The sequence below is a fragment of the Myotis myotis genome, unplaced genomic scaffold (assembly GCF_014108235.1).
Source record: "Myotis myotis isolate mMyoMyo1 unplaced genomic scaffold, mMyoMyo1.p scaffold_m19_p_15, whole genome shotgun sequence".
Lineage (NCBI taxonomy): Eukaryota > Metazoa > Chordata > Mammalia > Chiroptera > Vespertilionidae > Myotis > Myotis myotis.
The window spans coordinates 34,518,563-34,537,420 of record NW_023416319.1 but is presented as its reverse complement, the minus strand read 5'-3'; the positions used below and the strand labels follow the sequence as shown (position 1 = coordinate 34,537,420).

The window sequence follows — 18,858 nt, the reverse complement described above, 5'->3', positions numbered from 1 at the left end:
CTTGGACTAGCTTTCTTGGTCCAGGCAATAATCACCAACATTTATTAAACACTTATTACCTACCAGGTGATTTATATGGATTAACTAATATGATCCCTACAATGGCCCTATGAGTCCATAGGCTTAGTACCCCATTTATAGATGGGGAAACAGTTACAAAAATATAAGTGGCTGAGCCAGGAGTTCAAGGCAGCAAGTTGGCCAGGTGCTATGGCTCCCATGTCCATACCATGCTGCCTTCTGCTGGACTGGCGGTCTACTGTGCTCTAGCACTTCAGGGAACAGTGGGTGGTCATAGGCCACTGTGTCATCAGCCTACATTGAAGGGCACTATAACAAGCAACCTCAGGATATCACTGCTGGGTTTCCTGTAAGCTATGAGAGAATGCAGACCCACAGGAAAAAGAAAAGTCCCTCCCTACTCACAGTACTAGAAATAAATGAACTTCTTTAAGCGGCTGTGTTATTTATTTATTTTACCTAAGAAGATATTAATCATCTACTTCAGAGTTTTCAACCTAACTTTAAGAAAGAAAGGTATGGTGGGATTTTAAGTTGAATAAACCTAACCAAGAAAGGATTTCCTTTGCATTTTTCTTTCAATTTTACTAATGTGGTCAAAAAAGCATTCTGGCTTGGTAGTAATATGAGTGGTTCTCTCCCTAGAAAATGGGATGCTGAAGCACAGAGCCCTGGAGAGCAATGATTAATGCCCAGGGAGATTTCATTTTATTTACTTTTGTAATTGCCTCTCATCTATAGCCTACCATACTGATTTTCCATTTACAAGTGGTATAAAGTTTCCTTTTAAAATTACTTCATTAAAAATCTGAGTTTGTTTAAAGGAAAACGTTAAGTAAATAGTGGTACAGGTGGTAGGAGACCAAACAGGGAACCAGAAGTCATTAAGGTATTTCGGGAAACCCTGACTGCAGTTTCCTCTTTGCCCCGGATGCTGGAAAGACCAGAGTTTAATTTATTGGTCATTGACCTCAAGGTGCAGTTCATTCCCTGATCCACGAATTTCTCCTTCTATTCTAACTCCTGGCTCTCTGTTTTCTATCTCCTTCCTCAAGTGCCCCTCTGCCCTCTTTTCCTCTACAACATGCTTTCAGAAAAAAGTGGTGGGGGTGGACGATGAAGGGTGGCAGATGACACAATAAAGACTATTTCTTTACTAGCACTGTGTCCAAAGAGTAGAAGCGACCGGTCACCCATGGATGAGGTTCAAGGAGCTCTCAGAAAGCCCGGGTGTCTCATTTCCTCTAGTCCCTGGAAGTTGTAGTTCTCCCTTCTGGGCAGAAACCGTGTTCCCAAAACTGCTGGGACAGCAGATTCTTTGGCTCTCCTACGTTCCAGCGGAGAGTCACCACGACAGCCTGTTCCTGTAAGAAGTGTGAGTGAATTCAAGCTCTGCAGAGGAAAGCAAGGGGGAGATGACCCAGATGCGTCCTCCTCCCCCTTGCTGGCTATGCAGCACCCTGTCCACCTCTCCTTCCGATCATTCTCCCTCGGAGTAAGGAAGTTCTTCTGGACTCCAGGGAGGCCGGGGTTGCTAGAGGGCAGGGATGGAGACTAGCTCCCGGGAATGGGAGCGGGGTGGGCAGCGCTGGAGAATAACGCCCAGGAGCCTGGGCTGCGAGCCCCAGACTCCCGGGAAAGTCCAGCAGTCGAGAGAAGCTGGGCTTAGAGGCGCCCCTCTTTGAAGAGTTCTCAGGAAGTTTGGGGGAGGGGCGAGTCGCTCTCTCCCGTAGAAAGCGAGCGGGAGGGTGAGGAGGGACCTCAGTGGCAGCAGGTCTTGGAGCTGTCACGTTCCTGCTCACGGGCGGGGCTGGTGCTCCTGGCGGGGTCTGCGGACCGGAGAGGACCGAGGGCACAGCGCGCGCCGGCATGGAGGGACTGGTCCTGCTCAACGCCCTGGTCACCCGGCTGCTGTTCTTTCTGCACTCGCTCATCGGGGTCTGGCGAGTGGCCGTGGTGAAGAAGGAGCCGAGGTACTGGTATCTGGCGCTGCTCAACCTCTTGCTCTTTCTGGAGACTGCGCTCACCCTCAAGTTCAAGCGCGGCAGAGGCTACAAATGGTGAGCTCACTCCGGAGGGGATGGGAGGGCGCGGAATCTCCGGGCACTGTCCCTCACGGCACTCGCGGGCAGCCCGAGAGCCTTCCTTCCGAAGCCCACTGACCCTTCACTGGGAATATGACCCCCTTTGTTCACGCTGGGAGCTTGGAAGGAGCGCGAGATGCGCGCGAGTCCCTTGGGCACCTCAGGGTCCCAGGGCATCACTGGGAGGAAGACTCCAATCACAGCCAGGCGTCACCCAGTCCCAGCTTTGGCAACTTGGAAAATGAGAAAAAAGAAAGGAATCGTCTGCAGAAAGTACTTCAAATGGGGGAGTTTGGGGGCAAGGGGGTGTCATGTGACCTGCTTTCTGAATTTGGTGTGTGTGTGTGTGTGTGTGTGTGTGTGTCTGTGCCTGTGCGCGCGGGTTACTCTGCATACATGCAAGTATGGGAATGCCCTTCGCTGGCCATCAGGGACTTTGGCAAGAGCTTGTGTTCACGGGACAGCGATGAAGGGCGACAAGACCCTGACCGCACAACAGTCTGCTTTCAGCCGCTTAGTTTCCTTCCAGCCCTGGAGGTCAGACATGGCACCAGCTTCAGGTGTCTGGGTTTGGTTGCTTCGGAGCTTGGCTAATGGTCAGCTCATCTGGTCCAAGATGGGTAGCCACGCTGGTGGAGGGACCAGCAGGGGGTGGTTCAGCCTTAACCTCAGTGTCAAGAATTATAGGCTCAGCGTGATGCTCATTTCCTCCCCCAAAGACTTGAATACAATAGAAGAAATGAGAAAAGGATTCCCTTGCCATTTACAAAGAACCCCCACCTTCATCCCTCCATTCCCAGATTTTCATCCCAAAACTTTTCCAAGATTGTTCTCTTCCTGTATTAATTTTTAAATACAGTGAGGCTGTGTTTTCATGTATGTCAATTGGGTAGTTTTATAACTACCCAATTCTATGAGAAAGAAAACATAGTATTAGCCAATTCAAGAATTACACACAGCATGCAATTATAGTTAGCCACCATATTGAGGGGCTAAAAACAAAACAAAACAAAACAAAAAACAAAACAAAACCCCTCTCTATAGTTTTACCCATCAAACTACAAAAGACTATATTTCATGATAGTGCAGGGGATGAATGTGTTGTCTCTTAAAATGATGTAAATCTTGCTTAAATTTTTCACTGTTGAAAAATTTCTAAAATTACCAATGAAAAAAAGTATTTGAGTAGGATCTTAATTTAATACAATAAGAATTGGAATGTTGTTGCCCCTTCTCCCCCGCCCACCCCCAATCCCCTCACCCTATGAACAGCTAATAAGCAGGGGGTAGTTAAGGTACTTTCCAGTGTGCCTTTTGGAATATCTCAAAGAAAAAATGGTGTTAGCTTCTCAATGGTATCAGTGTTAAAGAAACAAAAGGGGAGAAAAGTGTGCACCTTCCAGGTCATATGAAATTGATTTAGTTTTTACTGAGTCACTTTAAAATGCTAAGGTAGAAAATATCTTCAATAATAGGAAGAAGAAGTCTGAGATCTGAAAAATGTTCTACCACCAAGCATTAGAGCTTCTGGAAGAAATGTCAACCTCAGAAGAGGGATTAGCTCAGTCGGCTCTGAAATATACCTCCTCCCTCTCCAAGAGTAAACCAGAGTCCTTAGCTCACATTAAATCAAAATTTCCCTCCAGCTGTATAGAAACACTATAGCTAATGGACCTTCATGTCTCTATTATCACTGAGGGCTGATTCAGACTAACATGTAACTTACAACCAAGAGAGGAGAAGAAAGTTGAGGCAAAAATAATAGGTGATGGTCAATGTGTCAATGTCAAATAAGGGTCCAGGGACATATTCAGACAGATAATGGGGTAAAATCTGGGCTTTCCTATTTACTTTCTGTGGGGCATTGAGCAAGTTACTTGACCTCTCCGAGCCTCAGTTTTCTCAACTATAAATACTTATCTTATAGATTGTTATGAATTAAATGAAATAACATGTTGGTGATTAATGACTAAAAAAGGGTGTAAACTTGATCACTAACTCTGCATGATGTTGCAGAAGTGAAAGGAACCAGGTTTGCTAAAGTAATTGTGGTGATAGAAATGTATTAGCCTCAGAAGCTACTGAGGTGGTTCATTCTATCCTAGTAGAGTGTAACTAAAAAATTAAAAATAAAAATAAAAAAGGAATGGTCTTTTCTACATCCCAGGGTTTCTCTTTTTTTTTTCTTCTTATTAAAAAGCATTCTGTGTTAACTGGACACCTTTTCTGTCTGTACATCTTTATTTGAGGGACTGGTCAATAAACCATTGGTTCAGAGCCAAAAAGAAGAAAGAAAATTCTTACCTTTATTTTAGAATAGGCTCATGATGTAATTCACAAAATTTTTGCTGGCTCATTATCTAGATTAATACTTAAAAATAAGAAAAAAATTGATAGATTTGGCTTATTATAAAATTTCAGGTACAAATGAGTCTTTGTAAATTATCTAAATTGAAATGTGATTTGTAATGCCTTATTCTACTGATGTTATAATTGAATCTGAAAATATGGTAATTTTTGTGGGCAAAGCACTCAGGCTATTCTGTCATCTGAGAAAAGAAATCAGAAGATGGAATGATAAAATATATAGAAAATTACCCCTGATGTAATATAGTAATCATTAAAATGTGTTTGACTTGGGACATATTTCATTCTTAGGCTGATGTTTTCTAGGTAAGGCAAGGCATACGTTTTGTTGTTTTCTGAGTGCTAAGAGAAGTTTTCATCAGAAAACCAGGACTGATGGAATAAAAAAACACACAAAGTAAATATATGGCAGTACCTATTCATTTATATAGGAAAATGTCAATATAGATCTATACAGAGATCTATATTAGTATAGATATGTATCTTTTTATTTATTGGTCTTATATTTTGCAATTTACCCTGTAGAACCAAAAGTACCTATATGTGAATATATATGTAAAAAATAATAATTTCCATCTTGTTAGAGGAAAATTAACCTAAAAGCAACCCAATTATCCATCAGTAGACTGGTTGAAAATTGTAACATACCCAAATATAGAGTAGTTTGCTGATATTAAAAACAATGAGCTAGATTTAACTATTGACCTGGAGGGATGTCCATAATATGTTGTCAGGAAAATAATGTTACAGAGTTATGTATATAAGGTCTGTGTTTTTTTTGTAGAAATAGAAGTAGGTGAAACCTTCCCATACAGAATATCAATCAGTCAATCAAGTAATGCCTGAATGGTGGACTAAACTCTGTACAACACATGATGTGAAAATTTCTTTTCTAGAACATCAAAGCTACAAACTTCCTTTAGATTACCCTGAGCTAGTTTGAACATTGCTCTTTTTACTATATTTGGCACCTAGCCCCAAATAAATCAAATCTACAGAAATCATGGAACAATAAACAGAGCTATAGAGGAAAATGTGAAGAAAATTTTTTGAAATGTAGCAAACATATTACACTGGTCCAAAGAATGTTTCTTTAGCTATTCTTTGGAAAGGAAAATGGAGCTAGAGCTGCTGAGCTCAGCTGTCCAGGGACAAGCAGCATTACATCAACACTGATAACTTGCCAGTTGGAGAAATTTAACTTGTTGGAATTCTATAGGAGAGGGTAAGCCAACAACACACCCCTTGTTAAGTGCAATAAATGTATGCTAGTGGAATTCGTTTCTTTTCACCTCGTGTTTATTAATTTCACCTGCCCATTTACTTATATTTCTATAAGACAGAAATTAGTACCACTTTGCTTTATTTTGTTTTTCTATCATCTAGGCAACAGTCCAATGGACCTGTGAATTACTATTTAGGCAAAAATCAAACAGAAGACAGTATTTCAGTTGCTTTCTAGCCAATAGTGATGACCAAGATTGTGACACATTTGAAGCCTGTTTACTTGAGAGTAGACAACATTTGAGAATAAGTAGATATATAAGTTGAATTTATTGGCAAAAGTACATAATTTTAAGCACTGAGCTTTCTTCATTGGAATTTCAAAAACACAAGGTAAATATAATTGAGTTAATAAAATACTTCACCTATTTGGGCACCTTTTGTCATTATCTCTCTTTCCCTCTTCCTTTATTAAGTGCAATCAGATAACTATTAGTTGAACCGTCTAATTAGTAAGCATGATACTATGTTAGACACTGCATGCGCAAGCAGAGGGAACAGAAAACAAAGACTCAAAATTTTAAAATAAAAGGAATCATTTTGATTAAGCACTCAAATGTGTGGGAAGAAGAATAATTATGACTATTTAGCATTTATTAATGTTGAGGTTCTTTCAAGGTTTTATACAGATTATCCCATTTGATACTGATAGAAGCTACAATTATTCTGTTCCTCTATTTTCACCCATTTTTAGATGAGAAAACAGAGGCACGGAGCTGTTAAAAATCATTTTACTTAGGATCACTTAGTTGGAAATTGGGGGCGGAGGGATATTAAGATTCCAACAATTTAGAGGAGAAAGGATGTGATGGGTACTACTGTGGTGGGGAGGGGAAGGCGGACAAAGGAGACTTCACGGTATTTGATCTGTAGCAGGAAAAATAGGAGAGAGAGAGGAGTGCAAAGACTGTGTAGATACGGGATATCCTGAGGTTGGTGAGTGTAGGGACAGTTGAGCAGATTTCTCTGGAGCAGGTACAGAGCCTTATCATTCTTTATTCAACAAAAATATCTGGAACATCTAATATGTGTTAAACATTGTTTGAGTGCCAAGAATACACAAGTGAATAACACAGGTAAAATCCTGTCCTGAAAGAACTCACATTTTAATCAGGGGAGCCAGGAAATACCAACGTAAATAAACAAGTGAGTGAATTAATAACAGTAAGCAAATAAATAAGTGAATTATTAAAACTATGAAGGCCTTAGGGGCATGGCTTATAGAGGGAAGGAGAACCAGGGGGAAGGTTCCACTGGGTGGTCAGATAGGCTTCTCTGGGAAGCCATTTGAGCTGAGTCCTTTAAAGCAGAGAGGGAGCTAGACATGGAAGAGCCAAGGAGATGAAAATTCGAGGGAGGGACAAGCTAGCTGTGCCTTGGGACATTTCTGACATACCTCCAGAAGACAGACAAACACTGACTTCCTTTTCTACTTTTCCTCATCTCTTCTCCTCCTCATGCATCCTACCTCCAAGGGGAAATTTTCTTCTAAATTTTATATCTTTAGCACATCTCATTTGAACATCATGTGTTATAAATGTCTAGGTGTCTCCCAACTGAAAAACAAAAAGATAAATTAGGAATAAGAAGAGATTCTATCCTAAATGGATTTCAATTCAAACAAATTCTGTAAAAAACCAACAACAATGAACACCCCTCAATGAAATTTGTTTTGATTACTTAATTGTATTTAGACAGTTCAAGAGCAGAAATAAAAAACCTAGATTTGACGGAAAATATATGAATTCTGATCTTGAACAAGTTTTGTGTAGTGTGGAACTCAATATGATGTAATTCTGTAGTATTTGACACATGTATCTTCCTGATCAAAATTGTTTATAAAAAAGCCAGAGAGGAAGTTGGGAAGTAAAAGCAGTCTTCTCCTGATGACCTTTTTGGGTATCAGGGAAGATGAAATGAAGGGATTGGGAAGAAGACCCTGTGATTGCCAGATGGCCAGCTTGGGTGCTGGAAAGTCTCTCAGCAGATAGACTATTTCTCTCCTTGTTCACACTTGCTGTCCATACTTCCTGAAATATCTCCTTAGTATTTCAGTTATTCCAGTAACACTTTCCACTGTGCACTGAATTTATCCACGCCACCTACTATGTGATTCCAGAGTTGCAATATTCAAAGTTGCACATTTTACCTCCTGAGCCTTGAGCTCAATGCAAAAGGGTGTCTTAACTTTGCATCCTTTTGGGAAGCATATGTTGAATGTTATCAGCAAATGACTTTGTTTTTCGTGATCTGAGTCATGGGTTTAGAAAGAAGAGTCTTATGCTACCTTGAATGAGTACTATGCTTCACTCTCAAGAAAAAGTCATATTTTTCTATTTCACAATGGACTTGGGAGGGATCAAAACAATAATTAAGTCTGCTTAATGAGACCCCTGAGAAACTAAACCTTTGAATAATGTCCTTGCTTAGTATGTTCAACTGAGACATTTTGAACTGAAAATTAAGCTTATAATATTCTTTAGCTTCTTTTACCAGACTGGGAGAAAAACAAAGTGTGGGCAGCTCCCATGAACCACTGCTAAATTTCATGCACTTCCCCTTCTCTTGGTGGTGGCATTATTATGCATACAGCATCAGGACAAATCTGAATAGTTTAACTTCTTTACTAACAATGGAAAATTAATCTTTACATCAAAGGTTATTCTCCCCCTGTGCATGTCCCTCATACTCTGGAAGTACTGGTATGACAGTTAAACCTGGGGGGCATAAACCATTTGTTAAAACCAGTTTTTAAAATAGTTTTTTATATACTGGTATCAAAAAACGCACTTTTTTTGAAACTCATATTCGAATAATACTAAAAGACATCAAGATTGTTAATATAAAATGCCAGGTGGAGACATATTTTCTTTTTTTCTGAATATAAGCCTACTTATTCATAGTTGTTTAGGAGAAGGGGGATTATATTTTATCTCCAGTTTGTCTGACTGACCTCAAAGAGGTTGCTGGGGGTGCAACTGCCTTAATGTTGTTTGTTTATTAGAGTAAATGTTAGTAATTCTTCATGAATAAAAATGTCCTCTCACCATCAGCGCTGCTGTCAGCCCTCCTCATGCTTTGCAGTATTTCTTTGTTTCTTTTTTATTTCCCTGATTGAGCCTCCTGTCCCACACACCTATTTGATCCACCTGAAATAACCTCTTAATAAAATGGCTGTGCCATTTTCTGACAGCCTGTTGATAATAGATATGAGAATGGTGATGAAGTTGATGGTGATAGTGGAGGTGGTAACAGGTATCAGTTATTGAGTACTGACAATGCTCCCAGCCTGCTCTACATTCATTTTCTCACGTAATCCTCACAATGACCCTAGGAGTTAGTTTACATCTTTATCATTGTTTTATGATGAGGACACTGTTACACAGCAAGGCGAGATTGTTTATCTAAGATCACAACTAGCAATGATAAATCACAAATATAGTTCCTAGCTTCCGGTGGGCACTCATATTTACTGAACCAGGCATTGGCGTTGCACGCGCGTTACCTCATTTATGCTCCGCAATAGCCCTGGTGGAGCTATTCCTGCTCTCACTGACAAAGGAGAAAGCTGAGGCTTAGCGAAGGGTTCCCCACCCCAGGATCGAATTCCATCAGCCTAATTACTATCCTCTGCTTGCAATAAACAAATTAGATTTTGCCTGTGGATAGTACAACTACATATATTTTTAGGGACAAGGATTACCTATACTAGAGAAGGGGTTGCAATATATTTTTCTTTTTCAAAGTTAGGTAGGTTAATCCCAGGTAACCTGCTAATGAGCACTGGGATGATTCTGCTTTTAAAACAAAATGTAGAAAAGTTCAGACTGCATAGGGACATGGCTCAAAGACACTCTTGCAGGAGCAGACATCTTTTCATAAACCAAAACAGAATGTAAAAGGAAACAGAAGAGGGGAAAAATTCTAGGTTGTCTTTATTTTGGTCCTGAGGTGGAAAGTGGAAAGCCAATTTCTTTTATAGGACAGAAATAAATACCACTGTCTTTTATAGAATAAAATAAAGTTTTACATACATAATGCCAGCAGTGCATTTTGTCCTCTAAAGACCACTAAAATTCCTGTTCACTTATTCATCTTCTAGGGGCCCAGTGCACAAATTTGTGCACCTTGTAAGGAACTGTGGGCTGCGAGGCTGCGGTAGGCACAGGGGCGGGTCTCGGCCCATCTTCCCCACCCCTGCCCGGCCCCTCCTGCCTCAGCCCCCAGCCCCCTGTCTGCCAGCAGCCCTGCTCCCACCGCTGCTCCCATGTGCTGATGGCGCTGGCCCCACTCGCACCTGCTGAAGGTGCAGAGCCTTGGTCTGGCACCCTTGCTCACCTGCTCCACCATCCCGCCACAGCCAACACCCACCATGTTCCACACACGCCCCTGATGGTCAACTGACGTCATAGAGGCCGGTTGTTTGGATGTTCTGCCATTTGGTCTATTGCATATTAGCTTTTTATTATATAAGATAATACTAAAAGCATAATATGCTAATTAGACTGGACAGCCGAACAACCTTCCAGATGACCTTCCGGATGAAGCCACAGCTGCGAGGGCCGAGGCCCTTGCACAAATTTCATGAATTGGGCCTCTAGTTAGACAATAATGTATTGTACTAGGTGCTATGCAGTTGTATGAGAACAGGACAATATATGCAGTTACATGAGAACAACACTCTGAGAACCAAACACTTTTCCACAAATTAAGTTCAGGAGTGCAGAAAGACTGCAGAATAAAGATACACTCAGTATGGTAGAACTTGTTAGACAGAGAAAATTTCTTGTGATTTATTCACTGGCTTTGAAGTAACTGGTGGTTTTACAAGAGTGGAGAGAAGAAAGAAGGGCTTTTCCGGTTGAGGGACTATGATGATGGCAGTACTTAGGGTTTCAGTTGGAACCAATTCATTTAGGAAGATGTCATGATTTGCTTTGCCTCAGAAATTTTATGAGAAAAATAGTACATGCATCCTAAAACTGATGCATATTTTGTTCCTATAACTAGTTTGCTCATAGCGAAGCATACTGCTGAGGTTTGAATGTGGGCAACTTCAATTTTAGTAACGCTTGTTCTTGTTTTAGATATCCTCTTGGGGCATTTGAGGTTAAGTGAAGTCTACAGTACTGCTGCTACTGGTTTATATCATAATTTGGGATTATGATTTTATTTTTAAAATGGGCAACAATGACAATTATTATTAATATTCACCTTCAGAAGTAGTTTTCCCTTAACAAAACATAAATGTAGGTATTTTAAAAAAGTTTTGGAAGTATAAAAAATGATTTCATTGCAATGAGTATTCCCAACCCATTTAAAATTCCTCCTCGTCTCTTCTGTTCCTTTTTTTAAAAAAAGATCTGCTTTTATTGATTTTTAGAGATAGCGGAAGGGAGGGGAGAAAAACACTGATATGAGAGCACATCATCAATACAACTCTATCATCTGATGTCAGCACCTGTTAAAACATACGTACTCCATATTTAATTCTCCATTTGGGTGTAGTTTTCATGAGCTTATGGCCATTTAAGTCTGGCTTCCCTCCCTCTTTAGCGCCAGATACAGACAGAGGGCTCTGGGAGAGAGGTGGTTGTGAGGGGGCTCTCATTAGGAAGACAAGTGGGTGGTGGAATCAGATTTGTGACTTTGCAAGTATGTAAGGGTTGTGTGTTTTGCAAGAGCATGGGGTGAGTTTTGAGGGAATGAGAGAAGTAGGTCATATGTTGAGGCTGTCGTATTGGCCACTTTTGCCCCTGCATTAACAGAACGGCCTAACTGAGCAGCCCCGGAGGCGCGGGTGGGTGTTAAGGCCCCCTTGGAAAAGCACTCTACAGTACATGTACGAAGGACAGATAATTCTTAAATTGTTAAACAGGGTTTAGGGGCCCACAAAAGGGTATCTTGACCTACTTTTTTTATTTCCATGAAAGTAGGCCTATTATTATAAAGTGCTCCAGAAATTTTATTGAGGACACTCAAGGCAGTTTAATGTGAGATTTTGAAACGTAGGTCTAGTATTCTTACAAGTCCACTCCTATTTGTAGAGTAAGAAATACTGAGAAGTTGAAATCACAATTTGCACAGAAATAATTTTGGAACATTATTTTTGCCTCACTTAAATCTTATCTATTTTCAGGTTTATGCATATTATTGGAAGACTAGGATCCTCATTGTTTGCAGAGAACAAAGCTGAACAGGCTAGTCAGTGATATTATGGTTAATTTTTCTCCTATTTGCTTTTTTATATTGTTATATGCTTCTAAAATGAATACATGTTACTTTTCAATAAGAAAACAACAATAATTGTCATATTTAGAAGGATGAAAATGGAATCCTAATTCTAGACTAATGGTGAGTTGAAGTAAATATAATTCATTGCAGGGCTAAATTGCTAAATGTCATGACATAATCATTTTGTGAAAAACATTATAATTTGCTGAAATGACAACTTTGTGTGATAAATAATATTTTATTTTTGGGTGAAATGAACTGAAAAGAAATACAATGAATATAGCTCTTTAAGAGCTCAGAGCAGTATCTAGCATGTAGCAAGACTTATAAATATATTTTATTAGTAAATTGGTCCATAAAAAAATAGAGAAAAAATCCTTTAAGATGGTGCTCCAGCTGGGTACTTTAGAGAGAACTGGTATGCTGGCTAAGGGCTGTGAAATAAGAAACAAGCAAACAAACAAAAATGTCTGTGGAGAGAAAAAATATATTTAGAAAGGTTTTAACTGAGAAAAAAATGTCTGAGCAAAGGCAAAGTAATTGGGCATTAAAGTATTAATGCTGGGTATCTCTTGTATTCTCATAAGATAGTGGTAATTGGTATTGTAATAAATCTGAGTTTCTAAGGGCAAGATAGCTTATTAGAAATAGAGCATTCTCAATTCTGTAAATATTTTCCACTTGGATGTATTTTACTCATTTACTCATACATTTATCAGTTTTTGTTAGTGTATGAATAGTATGTCTTATTTTCATAAACCAGTATCCAGAAACCTAATTTAAGTTACTTTTGAGTTAGTTAGATTCATCTATGGCAGTGGTCGGCAAACTGCGGCTTGCGAGCCACATGTGGCTCTTTGGCCCCTTGAGTGTGGCTCTTCCACAAAATACCACGTGCGGGCGCGCATGTACAGTGCGATTGAAACTTTGTGGCCCATGTGCAGAAGTCGGTATTTTGTGGAAGAGCCACACTCAAGGGGCCAAAGAGCCGCATGTGGCTCGCGAGCCGCAGTTTGCCGACCACTGATATGGTATTAGTCTTCATACAAAATGCTTGGCATCTACTTACTTTGGATGCCATTAAGACAAGAAGACTGAGTGAAATGATTCTGAGAAAGGGCATCTGGTTTCATGAGTTACACAGAACAAGGTAGGACCGGGCCTAGTTTTTAATTTTTAGAATGCATATTTCTCTTTGGTTCCAAAAATAAATTGCACTGACAGTGCACGATCAACAATATGGCAAACCTTCAATATAATAAGTAACGGCTAAAATGTAACTTTGAAATATTAAATTTTTCATAGTAGCAGGACAATATTAAATTCACACAAGAACAGAATCATTAGTTTCCTTCAGTAACACTTCTGATAAGATCAATTTATGATGTTATTTCAAAAGGAGGCTTCTAGTCAAACCAGCAACAGAGGTAAGAAAAAGGAGCTTTAGTCAGCCATGACCTTATCCGATTACTACGTATTTGTGGGGAGCCCACCACCACGTGCCACACACTGTGGAAGGAGATGAGGATACGATGATCAGCAGACAGACCCAGTTCTTATATACTTAGAATTTCTGGGAGGCGGCCATGTGCGCGCACACACGTGAATATATAATTATAAATTTTGAAAATATATGGGGTAAAAGTGAAGAGTGTGATGGGACAAGCATAACAAACAAGGGGATCTAATTTAGACGCAGCAGAGAGGAAATTTTTTCCTGTAGAGTCCCACAGAGCTGGCATGAACCATGAGAAAGAAATAATCAGGTGAAAGGTGAGGAAGAGAAGTATTTCAAGAGAGAGGAATATATATGAGTGATGGCCTGAGTTAGGAAGGCACTTCCAGAACTGAAAGAAAAACACTGTTAGAGCAGCACGGTGAGGAAGAATGGTAAGCAACAGCGCCCAAGAGGTACATAGCCCTGATGGTGTGGCATTTTATAGGTCGTGGTGGGCAAATGGCCCTTGAAAACCACGACCTGTCCAATGAATGTGAAGTTAGGCATAATGTTGTCTGCAGCAGCACAAACAACTTCCCTTAGTTCAAGGAGTCTTAAATAGGCTTAGTTTTGAGAATCGTAGTTTAAAAATAGGACTGGTTATGTTATTTTAAGAGAGTCTTCTAAATGGGTATCCTCTCCGTCCTCTTTCAGCCATGCATGTATTTGCAGAACTGAGCCTGTATAAGGCAACAACTCATGTGTATTGAGCGCATACTGAAATAGGAATTTTTAGGGGCGAAATGGGCAGGGTTAGGGAATTTTTAAAATTAAGGGGGTCCATGGAAAAAGCACAGGGCTACAGAGCTGCAAAAGGGTACATTTCCTTAAGACAAGGGAGTTGGGAGAGGCAGCAGTTACATTTCCATAAGGGAACTAGGAGTAGCAAAAGTTCTATATTTACAAAATAAAGGAGGGCCTTATGTGTCCCATATGAGGTTTGACCTTTGAGCTCAGGAGTTGCTACAGTGACCAAATCAAAGGGGAGTGATGGCCAATCAGAGGGGATATCGAGGCACAAAAACTTCAGCCTTTATAAACCGGGAAAAGGGAACTCAGTGGGACTCTTTTCCCCTCCCCACAAGGGAGTCTGTGCTGTGAGATTCTTTCCCCTTACCCACGTGGGAGTCTGTACTTGTTCTTCAGTAAATGTCACATTTTCTATACCACCTTTTGTCCATAATTTCATTCTTTGCCTCCACAGGACAAGAGCCCAGGACACCATCTTGCCCAGGGGAACACGGTGCAATCCAGTCCAAAAACTCCGTATCAATACAATATCAGGCACATAAGTCACACTGTCTCATTTAATCCTTACAACTACCCTGTGGGGGGTGGATATTATTATCCCTATTTATAGACAAGGGTATTGAGTCTCAGGGAAGTTAGCGATTTTCCAACGATAAATGAATGGAAGATGCAAGGTTCAAATTTGGGTCTCTTAATTTTGTGAACTTTCTACTGCACTGTGACAATTCCTCAAGGGGCACAACGAAAGAAGCACACTTGGCACTGGGCCTCCTGAAATAGGAATAAAAGGTCCTGGTAGATGCTAGTAGCCTCCATTCGCTGCATTTGTTCAGTCCTTCCTTGTTCATAAATTCATGAACTTTAAAGCAAATAAACATTTGTTTAACAAGCATTAATTAAAGACTTAGTAAGACACCTGATACCACCGAGGAGAGGATAAGATGAAGGAAAGGGAAGTGGGGAGGTACATAAAGATAAAATATTCAGGATCCACCTTCAAGGAATTTAGGAAATCTAAGTCTTATATATAAATAATTATAAAACAGTGAGAATGTGTTGGGTCCCAGGAGAAATACAAGTTAAGATTAATTCCTGGTATGCCCTTGAAAAACAGGTATGATGTTGAAGGGTAGAGATGTAAAGGAAGAGCATTCCAAAACAGAAAATTATAATTTGGAGGGACATTTGCCATAAAGTCATTTTAGAACCTCTCTTGTAGATTAACCAAGTGAAGGAGCACAGAGTACTTTATTCTTAGGGGGACCCATGGTCAAACGAACCATAGATGGCTGAAATGTATTCTTCATAGTCAAAATAACATCCTATCTAATAAAGACAGAATATGCAAATTGACTGTCACATGGTCACAAAGATGGCGGCGCCCAGTCCCCTCAGCCCCACCGAAGTCCCCCAGTCCTTTCAGCCCCGCGGGAAGGGTGGGGTGGGGAGGGGGGTGGCTGAAGTCCCTCAGTCCTTTCAGCCCAAACTGATTAATTACTATGGCAAGTGGACCGAGAAGGTCTTTCAACAAGTGTGAGAAGCAAGTGTGAGAAACAAGTGAGAGAAGCAAGCCTTGGTGGGATCGAGGGAGAGCCAGCGGGCTCAGGGCCACTGCCACCTGGGAAGGCCCTCGGAGCTTGGTTCTGAACCTGCAGGCACCTGCTCCAGCGCGGGCTGGGGAGGAAGCACCGCTGCTGCCCACCCAGCACCAGGTCCCTGGTTAAGGAAGCGGGTCCAAGTCACAGTTACGATGCCTGGCGGGGCTCTCTCACCCCAGACCATCATGGCTGAGCTCTGGTGGGGGCAGCGAGCGCCTCCGGGATCACTGTCTGTCCCTGGGCCACCTGTGGACACCGGTGGAGCTGGCGCAGGTTGAACATTTTAATGAAAATGGGACGCCTGCACCCCACGCCACCGCACCCTGGTCCCCAGCGAGGAGAGGGCAGCAGGATCAGAGGCGCAGCCTCGGGATCCCGTTAGGAGGCACCGGGGCTCAGGAGGGCTGGGAGCAGAGGGCCCTGGTCGCTGGGCTGACATCAAGACGGACCCAAGGTGCCTCCAGTTGCCATCACCCGCCCAGCGCCGGGCCGAGGGCCTCACTCCGGAGCTCAGCCATAGGAGGCACCAGCCCCGGGATGTTTTTCCTGTTATCTGGCTGAAGTACAGGAGGCAGTTGAATTATAGTCATGATTGTAATTTAATTTCTCCAAACTCAGAGCTACTTTCTTTCCAAATACATCAGGGGCCAGGAAACATTCAAAGAACTGGGGAACCATTCCCAAGTCAGGAAGGGAAGTGACAGGGTGTATACTATTGCTATGAATACAGTATTTCCTACTGCTTACAACATATAGAATGTAATGGATTAGATGCCTTGCTATCACATGAAGTATGTATTCTCATAGAGTAATGCTGGTAGATATGTTATAGTTATGGCGGTATGTCATATCCTATCTATACTAATAAAAGGGTAATATGCTAATTAGACCAGAGACCTTCCAGACGTCCTTCCAGACAAAGCCATGGTGGCGGGGCTGAGGCTGAGGCAGTTAGGGGTGATCAGGCCAGAAGGGGAGGGCAATTGGGGGTGATCAGGCTGGTGGAGTGGGAGTTGGGGCCGATCAGGCTGGCAGGAAGGGCAGTTGGGGGTGAGCAGGCTGGCAGTGGGGAGCAGTTGGGGGTGAGCAGGCCAGCAGGGTGGGCAGTTGGGAGTGAGAAGGCTGGTGGGGGGGCAGTTGGGGATGAGCAGGCCGGCAGGCAGAGTGGTTAGGGGCGATCAAGCAGGCAGGCAGGTGAGCAGTTAGGAGCCAGCAGTCCCGGATTGCGAGAGAGATGTCTGACTACCAGTTTAGAACCGATCCCACAGGCAGTCAGACATCCCCCGAGGGGTCTCAGATTGGAGAGGGTGCAGGCTGGGCTAAGGGACACCCCCCGCCCAGTGCACAAATTTTGTGCAGTGGGCCACTAGTATTTTAATACAGTGGGGCCTTGACTTACGAGTTTAATTCATTCTGAGACCGAGCTAGTTAAGGAGCTCGTTAACTCAAATTACTCTATCAACTCAATGCAAAAAATCGGCCGAGAGACAGCTGGTATCTCAAAAAGCTCGTTAGTCAGGACACTCATAAGTCAAGGCCCCACTGTACTTCTCTAGGTAATAGAGACTTTTATTTTCTCCATATTTTTTTAAAGAATTTGAATTGTACAACTTCTCCAGCCTGCTACTGGGAGTTAGACAGAGAGGAAGGAGAGAAGGAAGCTCCTGATTCTGATTTGCTATTGATCAGTTCGTGGTACAACATATTGGGTTAAGAGGGTGGGAAATATGGTGAGAAAGACCATGGATTCTGACACTCATGATTTGAATATGATTAATTTTTGAGACCTCAAGGTGATTCCTTCTTTACCCCCTTTTCACTTATATCAAATAAGTCTAATGAAGAGGGACTGAAGTGAGGGCAACTTTCCAAAACATTTTGTTTTGTTTGTTTTAAATACATAGCAGGTTGGATCTACACAGTGGGTTTCAAGTAGCTCAGCTTGATAGGATGTGATAAGGGAAGCGGAAGGGGAAGTGGAGATAAAGCTAAATAATGGAAGCTTAGACTATCAGATTATGGAATTTAGATTTTCTGTAGTAGGAAACACAGAAAAGTTTGGATCTTGACTTTTGTGGGTTGTTTTTTGTTTGTTTTGTTTTTGGTTTTGTTTGTTTTGTTTTTTAACATAACTAGAGTCCAAGTTAGAGGAAATAAGTTGAAACAGGATAGTACTTTTTACAATTTTAGAAATAAATGTTATACATAGAAATGTTACAGGGCCCTAGCTGGTTTGGCTCAGCAGATAGAGAGTTGGCCTGTGAACTGAAGGGTCACAGGTTCCATTGAAGGGCCACAGGTTCGATTCCAGTCAATGGCACATGCTAGGGTTACTGACTCAATCCCCAGTAGAGGGCATGTAGGAGGCAGCTGATCAATGATTCTCTCTCATCATTGATATTTCTATCTCTCTCTCTCCCTCTCCCTTCCTCTCCAAAATCAATGAAAAATATTTATAAAGGGAATGAAAATAAAAGAAAATGTTATAGGTAATTGTTTGTTTTATTTTTAACCTCTTTCAAGAGCTGTTATATTTTCAATCTATGGTTTCCATAGATTATTATTGTAACAGTATTGTCAGGGAGTTAATCCCAAAATCAGTCTCAAGAGGGTCAACAAAATTGCAGTCTAGCTAACATTAGAGGTATCCAAACAAACATTTACATATTGCAACTGTCCCTCTGACTAGAATTTATTTCCTGTCCCAATCTCACAAAGGAAATAGTCTCTCCTGATGTTTCCTTTGATATGGAAAGTCACAAAATTAATTGTTTCTTTCCTTTTTAAGAGCATGTTCAAACTGGAGGCTTTTGATATCTCTCTGCAGCCCAGCCATCTCCCAAGTCAGATTTTAATAAGGTGACCAATAACCTTTTGTTTCAAAATTGGATTTTGCAAAAAAAATCAAAGGTGGAAAAGTTTCTATATTAAATATTGACTATTTTTAAAGAGCTCTCTTTCTCTTATCCCTACTCTCTTCCTCTCCCCATAAGTTGAAAGATATTAGTGAAAGGGTTGAAAG

The 18,858-nt window shown here is 41.3% G+C and overlaps 1 protein-coding gene and 1 non-coding gene across 2 annotated transcripts in view; both read left to right on the top strand.

The window, feature by feature from the left end:
* Window positions 1-1,164: 1,164 nt before the first annotated feature.
* The window catches only part of TMEM26 (transmembrane protein 26), a 41,711-nt gene continuing 24,017 nt past the window's right edge, over window positions 1,165-18,858 (top strand). The window contains 3 exon segments of the mRNA XM_036336827.1: window positions 1,165-1,695; window positions 1,698-1,829; window positions 1,832-2,081. Of these exon segments, the coding sequence (XP_036192720.1) occupies window positions 1,569-1,695; window positions 1,698-1,829; window positions 1,832-2,081 (509 nt within the window). The 5' untranslated portion in view covers window positions 1,165-1,568.
* On the top strand, window positions 4,085-4,217 carry LOC118670425. The gene has a single exon (XR_004972321.1). It is a non-coding gene; the product is annotated as a small nucleolar RNA SNORA66 (small nucleolar RNA).